This window comes from Hirundo rustica, chromosome W (genome assembly GCF_015227805.2).
Source record: "Hirundo rustica isolate bHirRus1 chromosome W, bHirRus1.pri.v3, whole genome shotgun sequence".
Lineage (NCBI taxonomy): Eukaryota > Metazoa > Chordata > Aves > Passeriformes > Hirundinidae > Hirundo > Hirundo rustica.
Window position 1 is genome coordinate 25,404,725 of NC_053487.1, and position 11,552 is coordinate 25,416,276.

An 11,552-nucleotide genomic window follows, 5' to 3' on the forward strand; every position below is an offset into this window, starting at 1 on the left:
TCCTAATTGCATACTCAGACCCCAAGGTACAACTACAAATAGAAAAGATACAAAATAGTATATTATTTAATATTATTTTAACAGGTTGAGGGGTCAACAACAGTAACAGAAGTTTGAAAAATCTACACCAAGACAATTATGATTTCAGTGACCTATCCATTAGAAAAGCTTACAAAATTATTGATAATTAGGAAATTTCAAATATAGCTAGAAATCAAGAAACAGCTACTCTGTCAATTATGCCTTTTATATGATGCAGTCACATTTTAAAAAAAAAATCACTATCTAAGATTCCCATTGATCTTTAAGTCAGTATATTTTAGTCTCATTCACTTATTCATAGAAGCAAGATTTTTTAAATCTAATATTTAAGTAAAGAAATTGGATAACAACTGAGATAGAAGTTAGTGGTTTGGACTTAAAAAATCTGCTATGCAGCAAAATAAGACCAAGTAGTTCTGATAAATAACAGGAAAGAATACAGATTTGATTGAGGTTCACAATTGAGCAGTATGGTAAAAACTGCCTATAGTAGCTAGGATATGAAAATAACAATCCAGAGATCACAATAATGTCACAAAATAGGAAAAGCGCGTGTCTCTGATCTTCATATAAAAGCTAAGAGGAAAAACAATGCCGTAAGTTCAAAAGACAGGTCTGGTGTTCTCTTGCTACAAGCAGAGTATGTTTGTACATGTACTGACCACTACCAAGTAGAAAGGAAATCAGAGACTCAGGAAGAAAACCTAGATAATAAATGGAGGGGACGTGCTAGAAATACAGGAAAAACCCACTAGGTAATAGTATAGAAGTATCTCAGGAAAAGATATGACAGCTGAAACACTGAAGAGCAAACAGTTCCAACTTTAAGTTTAGAAAAGTTAGTCTATAAGCTCTTTTCTATTGAGCTTAATTCAAATGCCATTGTCCTGGTTTCGGCCAGGCCAGGGTTAATTTTTTTGCAGTAGCCAGGAGGGGGTGTGGCCAGGACTCTGAGGCTACCAAGGAGAAAGGGTTCCTTCCTTCCAGTCAAAAAAACTGTGAGTGTGTGGGGGGGGGGGGGGGAAGCTGTCAGGCATTGTTTATTGTTTTGGGCTCCACAGTAAGGTGGTTTTTTTAATGTGCATCACTCTCTCTTTTGTACACTTTTGTTATTAGGATTGTTACTGTTCCTTTCTTATCTCATTGCTATTTCCAGTAAATTGTTCTTATCTCAACCCATGATCTTCTTCGCCTTTTGTACCTCCAATTCTCCCCTCCAGCCACCTCCAGGGGGCAGGGGGGAAATGGAGGGGGTAGCGAGCAGCAGCGTGGTTTTAGTGGGAGTACTAAATTGGGGAGCACCATTCCTAAACCACAACAGCCATTTAAAAGACTCATTTTTTGCTCAGGAGATTTATGAGCAATCTGAAATCGTCAAATGCCTGTGAGGAAATGCTCACCCTCACAAGAAATGGACCTCCAGTAGTTAGCACCTTCTTTAAAAACATGAGATGCACATAAAATGTGACTCAATGTCCAAGTGGAAACCAGTAACAAGTGGTGTCCCTCAGGGATCTTTACTGGGACCAATATTGTTTAATATCTTCATTAATAACATTGATACTGGGACTGAGTGCACCCTCAGTAAGTTTACAGATGACACCAAGCTGAGTAGTGCAGTTGATTTCCTAGAGGGAAGGGATGCCATCCAGAGGAACCTTGAGAGGCTTGAGGAGTTGGCCTATGGAATCCTCATGAAGTCCAACAAGGCCAAATGCAAGGTCATGCACCTAGGTCAGGGCAACCCCCAGGATCAATACAGGCTGGGAAATAAATGGATTGAGAGCAGTACTGCAGAGGAGTTGAGGGTACTAGTGGATAAAAAATTGGACATGAGCTATAGCATGTGCTTACAGCTCAAAAAGCCAACTGTATCCTGGGCTGCATCAAAAGAAGCCTGGCCAGTGGGTTAAGGGAAATGATTCTCCCCCTCTGCTCTTGTGAGACCCCACCTGGAGTACTGTGTCCAGCTCTGGGGTCCCCAGTAAAAGACAGACACGCACCTGTTAGATAAGGTCCAAGAGGGCCACAAAAGTGTTCAGAGGGCTGAAACACCTCTCCTATGAAGAAAGGCTGAGAGAGTTCGGATAGACTTTATTGTGACCTCTCAATAGTTAAAGGGGACTTATAAGAAAGACAGAGACTTTTACCAAGGCCTGTAGTGACAGAACAAGGAGCAACAGTTTTGAACTACAAGCAGGTGGCGAGACATTGGAACAGGTTGCCCAGAGAAGTTGGAAGGTTGCTCCATCCTTGGAAGTGTTCAGGGTCAGACTGGATGAAGCTTCGAGCAGCCTGATCTAGTGAAAGATCTCCCTGCCCATGGCAGGGGGGTTGGACTACGTGGTCTTTAAGTTTAAAGACCCTTTCCAACCCAAAGTATTCTTTGATTTGATGCTGCACATAGGATAGCCTCACCCATGCGCTGTATTCTCATGTTTCCTTTTAAGAATACATGACAGAAACATACAACTCTATCACCCTATTGGTTTACCACACTAAGACAGCACAGTTCACTAGCCTAAGAAATTATGCATACACAGACACAAGCTTGATATTCCATCAATTCATTTCAGAGCAATTTTTAAGGTAGCATTTGGGGAGGTGCTCTAGCCTATAGAGTAAGTCTACCTGTAACACAGAACTTGTATATATGTAGTACTACTTTAAAGAAACCTCAACATCTTAGCCCATGCTGGCTCCTGCAGGAGATCCTAAGCATGAATTGTTTTCCTCCTATGTACTGCCACACATGCCATAGCAGTAACCACCTTACAGCATTGGTGTTAGGGGTTAAGTTTGGTTTTGGTTTTATTTCCTTTCCCTATAGAATTTTTCCCCCCCATAAATTGCTAAGAGACTAAATACTGATGCTTAAAGGGTACTTGACCCACACAAAAGAAGTAGCAAGGACGGTAGATCACTTAGTTTGGGGAGGAGGGAAAAGGCTCAGGGGCACCTGGAGCTAAGGGTGGTTTCTTCTGCTCTGGGTTTTGGAGAGGACAGTGGGGCAACAATTGGGCAACGGCTAGCTGCGTGAAGAGTCCACTGTTAAGGGAGGGTCCGGTACTGGGAATTCTACCACCATCCATCATCTGCTGGAGTGCCCAGTGAGAGGAATGAGATTTGTCTTTACAAACAAGCCCTGAGTCTGCTGGTAGATAAAACTAGCACTGAGAGATAAGTGAAACAATGGGAAGGATTCTACTGATTGATGAATGGAAAAGAAGATACTTGCCTTTACAAACAAACCATAAGTTTGTTTGTAAACGAAATTGAATATTGAAAGATGAAAGCAACAATGGGGAAAACCCATAAATCCCATAAAAATGAAAAAATTAGCGGGGGGTTATACATTGAAAGGGGAATCTTAGGTCTTAGGCATTTCAGGAAGTCTGTACCTCTCAAGTACCTCAGCCAATGGGGGAAGAGAGAGGGAAATGCGGACGGGAAATTAGGATAAAAAGGAGGCTGTGTCCTCCTAAAAAACTGAGAGACTCCAGGGGAAATGCCCCATGGCCTCTCCCTTTATTCAAATAAAGTAAAAGGACTCCTCTGTCTCCTTTTTGGACATAAACCTCTGGTGTTCGTGGATTAATTTTCCTAACACCAGGAATTCAGAGCTCCTCGCCTGCCCTGCTGGAGCTGGGCCAGCCCTGCCCAGCTGTCACGGCTTCTTCAGCACTGCTCACTTTGCCGGGACACCCCCCCTGCCTGCTGGGGACCCTTGCCGTTCCATCCACCAGCCCGGGAGTTTCCAATCATTCCAGCTTGGTGCTCTTGGGGTCCCAAGTGATCAGACTGCCACGGGCTTTGTGAAACAAAGCCCCTCAAGGTTCCTGGTTCTGTTTATTATTAATGCTGTAGTTGTCGTTGTTTGTTTGCCTTGTTATACTTACTAGTAAAGGACTGTTATTCCTTTCCCCATAGCTCTGACTGAAAAGCCTTTTTAATATTCTAAATTATAATAACTTGCAGGGAAGGGATTGGAATTCCCCATTCCTAGAGAGGCCCTGCCTCTCCCTAGCAGATACATGTCTTTTCAAACCAAGACAGTTGGTAATGTTGTTTTGCAGAACACTCATTCAGAAATAGCTCGGCACCTCATACAAACCTCCTGACAGTACCAACAGATGTCCAAAACTTTAAATCCTGCATTAGCCTATCAAAGAGGGGTATGGTATAGCAAAGGTCCTAGTGTAGCAGTTGTAATATTGACCATAGAATGTATTTTACAAAAATAGCTCCAGCTTCTTCAAGTTAGAGATAAAGAACAGGTCTTCTTTTCTTCTGCACCATTTGCAGAGGCCTTAGAACAACCACAGGTAGAAAACAAAAGGATTCCCAACCCTACTGTTTATATGAACTTCTCTAACCTCCTGAACTTTTATTTTTTATTGAACTATATAAATCTAATGATTCAAAGGTATTGCCTCATTTGAGCCAAAAGAAATTAAAGCAGCATAGACTACTATAACTGCATGATACAGCTGAGACTCAAGTCCCTACTGTCACCAAAAAAAAAATGCAGACACATTCTTGCAGTTTATAGAGGTTTAACACATAATTCTACACAGTTAAAAAAATCAAATTTTTAAAAAAAGGATTAATTAACAAAGAGCATTTGAGGAAAGGGAATAATGTGTTTGGAGCAAGTTTAACATGAAATTCAACATAAGCATCACAAACAGAAGCCATTAGCTGCTGATCTGATACAGTTATTCAAAAAACACGTCATAGCACGCCCTAACGAATTACTGGGTTCTGTACCCTCAACCAATTATTATTTCAAACTGCTGTGTTGGGGTCTTTTAATTCCTGAATAGACTGTCATATTTTTACATATGAGTCTCAACAATCCTATCAGAGATGAGCTCCTTATTCAGCTTTCTGGTCACGCTGCTTAAATCATTCCTGCTTCCAGGATACAAGAAACAAAAAGTAAATCTCACGCCATTACATAGTATAAAACCCACCCAATATATGTGAAAACACCATTTAAATACAATTTCTTCAATATGATGCCATGTGCTAAGCCTAATAATTAGTGCTCTCCAGATCCCATTCCTTCAGGCAGCTATCTGAAATGTCTATAGCAACACCTACCAATACTAGTTTGACCCATGAGGGTCACAGAACTACTTTAAGAATAGCCTTTACTTATAAGGCACCTATATGATAAAGTCAAGTCAGTTTGCAGAAGTGAAAGCCATCCAACTAGTCCTAGAGGTTGCTGAGAGAGAAAAGTGGCCTGCACTCTATACTGACTCCTGGATGGTGGGTAATGCCCTATGGGGGTGGCTACAGAAACGGAAGAGCAGGAATTGGCAACACAGAGGCAAACCCATCTGGGCTGCTGCATTGTGGCAGGACATTGCTGCATGGGTAGAAAATTACTCTGAAGGTACGTCATGTAGATGCTCACATGCTCAAAAGTCATGCCACTGAAGAACATCAAAACAATGAACAGGTAGATAAGGCTACCAATATTGAAATAGCTCAGGTAGACTTGGACTGGGAGCAGAAGGGTGAGCTATTTATAGTCCAATGGACCCATGAAACATCAGAACATCTAAGAAGGGATGCAACATACAGATGGGCTTGTGATCAAGGGGTGGACCTGACCATGGAGGACATCACACAGGTTATTCATGAATATGAAATGTGCTGCAATCAAGCAAGACACCAAGAACAAACCTAATCACTTGAATAAAACCCTCAAGGTACTTTGACATCTTCAAAAAGGGCTCAAACCTTGAAGCAAAGACTGTAAAAGGTATGAGTCAAGCAACTGCTTGTACTCACTTCTGAACTCTCAGAAATACTTTCTATAATGTCTCATCTGGTCCTCCTCTACATACAAGTCTCCTTCCCTTTACATCCTTGACAAGGCAGAGCACAACAAAGATATGTGGCTATTTAATTTCACAGTGCGTGTGCTCAAAGAGGGCTGAATTAGGTTTCTCTGCACAATCTAGTTCTGACACATCCCAACTCCTGAGTACTCAACTTGACAACCTTGCTGTTCTGAACAGCTTCTTGAATGCAGTAACATTTTTCATATCTCACCAATAAACACAGTAGCAGTAAAAACAAGCATGATTATCTACACTGATACCCCACAACCTTTCCCAAGTTGATACCAGTGAAGTAAACACTAAGGTACACAAAAAGTTCCTTTTTCCAAATTGCTTTTCCTCTCAACACAAGTTAATTTCACTCACCTTGTGTCACTCATTATTGAGCATTAGCTCTTTCTAAAGTTTCTTGGAAGACCTTCTAATCACTCCAGCTCAAATAACTGTCCTATTTGCAAACATTTCTATCCTGCTATTCCCCTTCCTCACATCCTCCACTCTCTGGATAATTTTTCCAGTTCTATACCCATTCCACTTTTAAAGGTATGCAGCAGTCAGTGGCAAAAGGTCAATGGTTAAATTTATTCTCTTTCCTATCTCCCAACAGGACTTAATTCCTCTCCACAAAGTAAAGAAAACACCAAGAGACCCTGATTAAAATTAAGCTTATACCTCCATCAGATACTTATTTAGGAGGCCTGAGACATTGGAATTCCAAGTTCTCCAGCATTTATCTTCTCAAACACACCCTTCCCCATCACAAAACTGATTCTAGCAAAACCAAGCCACTTTGACAAAAAAAACACAGACCAGTGATACAATTTATTAACACATCTGAAGCTCACTTTTCTCCTATACTTTATCCTTGCAAGAACAACTTCCATCATGTTACAGATTGAGAACTTTCAGCCAACCACAGACCCTATATTAAGGCAACTTATCCTAACCTTATAACTAATATAAAATTAACAATGTGTTAAATGAGGAATGAAAGAAAAACATTAAGAAAACTCAAACCAGGTTCCTATAAAATCTATCACAAAAGTACAACTGTTGCTGGAGCTTTATATTTTCAGCTTTGATGAGGTTTTTCCTTCCTAATATAGGGTATTTATGTCAACAATGTAACATTACCATCAATGGTTTATTAGAAGATAACTATTTTCATTTTTAAAAATCTGCAACTTCAAAGGACACCAATATACCCATTTCCAATTTTTTTACAAAACCATGCTTAATATTATTTTCATATTTAAATTTCTGCTGATAAGACTAAGAAAAACATTAATCCCTGCACTACAAACAAAACATACACCAGAAAAAAATCAAAACATAACCTCTATCAATCAGGAACACATTTTTAAAAATTCTCATTTAATAAAACATTGCAACACATCATACTGCTTTTTTGGCTTTAACCAGTATAATCTAACAAGCCTGCATCCTACTACCCTGCCTTAAATCATATACCATGGATATCTATCACAGCAGCAGTTTACAAAGTACTTTTTCCAACAAAGCCATAAAACCTTTTTATTAACCCTTATTTTACTTCTTGTTGTTCACATTTGCCTCATTATCTGCATTATCACACACTCTTTGAGAAAAAAAAACAAAATCAACCAACAGCAGAAAAAAAAAACAAAACCAAAAAAACACCAACCCCACACACACCACCAAAGCAAACAACACACACAATATACCACATCTTAATCAGAAAAGAAACAAGAGGATTTAGTACCTTTTCAAAAAAAAGGGTTAGTAGATTTGGGCAAGTCTGGTCTTAGGCAAGCATGCACACTAACAAAATGCTCTAGCTATACACCAAATAGCCATCATACCAATCCTCCATCTAGAAGTCAGTATTACTCCCAAAAATTGAAGTCTTCCAGCACATCGCTTTCAAAACATCAAGATTAAATAAAGATATCTCAATTCCTTTTAAAAATATTATTCTCACAGCTCTAGGAGAATCAAAACTATGTATGGAGACAGGTGCTAAATTTAGTTCCTAACAGAGCCAAAAATTATCCTTTCAAGATATAAGGTAGAACTTCTGCATAAGATTTTTATTAGTGCAATTACCAGTAAAAAGGGGTAGAAAACCAAGCAAATTTATTTACACATAACTCCTCTCTACATAAATTCCCTTCTTTCATTTTTCTCTCCATTCTCCTCACTTTTTTATTAATCCTTAACTATCCTCTTCATATACCCATAGCAAAAAAACACCAAAAACCAAAACAAAGAAAAATCCACCAAAAAGAAGAACAAGGACAAACATGCAAAATACTTAGATGATGATCTCTACAAACGTTGCTACTAGATTGGCATGTTTCCTCTTTTTAAATACAAAACTTGAAAAGAATATATTACTTCTCAACCTGCCAAAGCTACCAAAATACAAACTACACTTGAACAAGGCAAACTCTTTCTCCCAATCCCAACACCACAGCCAATTACCTGCATAAATTCCTTCTACACCTACCGTGCAATCCCTTCCCCCATCTTCATTATACCCAAGTAGACCACACCCCAATCCATTTCTGGATGCCAAGCCACCTTTCTTGCATCGCCTCCCTCCAAGCACTGCTCTTCCCGAGCCTTATGCCCCACGATCCCTTTTCCTCCTCCTCCATATCCTAAGACACCTGAGGGTACTTCACTTCACAGGGAGCATATAATGTCAAGCCCACCTCCTCTTCTTCTGCACTCCTTCTCCCTTCATATCATGCCATTCAGAACTCCCAGGGCACATCAGCATGCCACTCTGATGCCCACTCCCCAAACACCTTCCTCCTTTCCCCCAAAACAGATTCCTTCAGGCCCACCTCTCAGGCTCATCTTTCAAACAGTGAAGTAAAAGTAAGAGAAGTGAAAATAAACAGCTCTTCTGTCTCCTGCCCTCTATTATCTGCCTCGGACACACTCCTTGTCCAGGGCGAGGCAAGGCCCGAGTCGCGGGCTAGTGAGTGGCAGAGACCAGGCCCACTTCAAGCTGCAGTAGGCCCTTCAACCTCAGCAAGCACAGGCCTGACGTGCGTGCTTAGAGGCAACAGAAAAAGGACTCAGAGCCTACCCATATAAGTACACGACCACGGCCTGCGCTCCCGCAACACTACAAAGTAAGGCTTGGCTGCCGCCTTCCTCCTCCCACCATGGCCACTTTTCGCGACCGACTCCACAGGCCCCGCTCTCAGCGACGGTGCCGCCATGTTGACCCACCTCACACAGCAACAAGCGAGACCGTACAGGGCTCAAGGACATCCCTCCCCCCACCCCCACCGCGGTCGTGGGTCTCTCACCTTCATGTCGGGACATCCTAATGTGGAGGCTGCTGCCCAGGCCTATCCCTAGGCTCCCGCTGGGCTGCTCGGGTGTCGTTTTAGGCCAGGTCCCTCCCGCCTTACGCACTGATCCCCAAACGCGAAGCGAACAAGCAACAAAAAAGGGAAAGAAATGGGGGGCTGGGGGGGGGGGGGGGGGGCCCGGGGTGAAGCAAAGAGGTATTTGTTTCAGCGGCCTCAGCCAGCCAGCCGGCCGGCCGGCCAGTCTGTGTTTCTCCACCTCCCTCTCTCTTCCTCCCTCCCTCCGGGGGAGGCGGATCCACCAGCAGTGACTTCCCAGGCGCCACGATACAGTGAATCGTAGGCCCCTCTTCCTTTTCCGCCGCTTTAATCCACACCCAGCTTCCTGAGTTCCCACCTCTATTACCTCTTCTGTTGTTACTGTAAAAACACTGCTCGTACCCCTCAGCTCTTTCCCGCCCTAAGATCACGGTCTCCCAGTTTTTTTCTTGCTCTACCTGTTTGCTTGGGTTTTTTAATTCTCTCTCTCTTTTTTTTCTTCATTCCTTCTCTGTCCGATAGCCACTGCTACTGCAAAACGGGAAGGAAGAGTAAGTACTCAGCCAATAGAAAGGAGGATCGGCACCATCTAGCGCAGAAAAAGCCGCGGAATTGAGCGTAGGTTAGTGTAACTGGATGGGTTTCTCCCCTTATTCTTCTAAATTAGGAGAGACTGCTTTCTCCTGGCATTCATCAGAGACGGCCTCCTTCACCATTTTGGCCTCTGACAATTGCCCATGTGCCGCGGGAGGCAGATTAAGAGCCCCCCTGCTTGTCCCTGTTGTAGAACACACCGCTGTAGTGGTAGGGCTACGCCTCTGCGGGTGCACGGTCGTCTCCCTCGTCCCCTAGTAAAGACGCCAGAGAGCGAGGAATGGCAGCAACCCGACAGCAGCCTCGAGGAATGGGATTAGCTCAGCTAAGTACTTCCATTCTCTCTCCTTTCCAGTGTGGCTTGCAAAGCCCTCTCTGTCATTTGGGGAGGTGTAGCAAACAGTGACACATGCTCTGATGCTTCCTGCCCCGTCCTAGCTGCCTGACTCCTGAAACACAGAGTGCTTGGGTAACTTCTCAGTCAAATGAGAAAGGTAAACGCCGGCCTGCCTGCAACAGCTACCGTATTGCACATGTGTGGGTTTTACCTAGTCTTGATAATTTTCAGTGTTTCTGCTTAGGCTGCAAAGTGCTGAGAGATGAAGAGTGGGCGACCTTGTGGCCACAGTAACATACTGATTTGTCATAGGCGAACTAAGCCATTTTAGTGGGATATTCTCATACTATTCTGTGCATTTTTTTCCCATTCTGCCTCTTAGTAGTGTTAGGCTACAAAGGATAGGCATGTGTGTTTCAGAATGGGGAGGGGGAGCTCCAAACCTTGCACAGCTACTGACTGCTGCAGGAGCTTTCCCATAAGAGGTTTAAGGTAGCAGCAGCATGCCTGATTACTGTGACAGTGAAGTGAGAGCATTAGTTGGGAAGAGAGGAGGCAGAACCTTATAAAGAATGATGAAAAAGAAAAAAATTGTGACTTGCAGAATTCTTTTTGCTTTCCCCACAACTTTTTGGCTTTTTGCAAAAAGACATTAGTCTAGAAAATAAATTGTAAAGGTAAAATGGGATGAGTGGTTGGAAAACTGTCTGGCTGCAAAGGACCTAGGGGTGCTGGTTGACAGCCAGCTGAACTTGAGCCAGGGTGTGCCCAGGTGGCCAAGAAGGCCAATGGCATCCTGGCCTGTATAAGAAATAGTGTGGCCAGCAGGACCAGGGAAGTTATTGTCTATTCACACTCCACACTGGTGAGGCCACACCTCAAGTACTATGTTCAGTATTGGGCCTCTCACTACCAGAAAGACACTGGGGTGTTGGAGTGTGTCTAGAGAAGGGCAATGAAGCTGGTGTAGGGTCTGGACCACAAATCTTATGAGGACTGACTAAGGGAGCTGGAGTTCTTCAGCCTGGAGAAAAGGAGGCTCAAGGGAAATGTTATCGCTCTCTTCAACTACCTGAAAGGAGGTTGTATCCAGGTGGGGGTTGGTCTCTTGTCCCAGGTAGCAAGTGACAGGATGAGAGGAAATGTCCTCAAGTTGCACCAGGGGAAGTTTAGATTAGATATTAAGAAAAAAAAAAAAAAAAATCACAGAAAGGTTTGTAAAGCATTGGAACAGGCTGCCCAGGAAAGTGGTGGAGTCACCATCCCTGGAACTGTTAAAAAAACACGTGGATATGGCATTTGAGGACATGGGTTTAGTGGTGAACATGGTGGTGGTGCTGGGTTGCAGTTGGACCTGATTATCTTAAAGGTCTT

The 11,552-nt window shown here is 42.7% G+C and overlaps 1 protein-coding gene across 3 annotated transcripts in view; it reads right to left on the bottom strand.

Moving 5' to 3' along the window:
- The window catches only part of LOC120764935 (E3 ubiquitin-protein ligase KCMF1-like), a 94,148-nt gene extending 84,332 nt beyond the window's left edge, over positions 1 to 9,816 (bottom strand). Inside the window, exon 1 of one of the 3 annotated variants that reach the window (XM_058423946.1) lies at positions 9,706 to 9,816. In XM_058423946.1, coding sequence (XP_058279929.1) covers positions 9,706 to 9,751 — 46 coding nt within the window. In that variant the 5' untranslated portion in view covers positions 9,752 to 9,816. Of the gene's footprint in view, positions 1 to 9,205; positions 9,368 to 9,705 lie in introns of those variants that run through there. The other 2 variants (XM_058423945.1, XM_040089108.2) reach the window with 2 other exon arrangements.
- Positions 9,817 to 11,552: the final 1,736 nt, after the last annotated feature.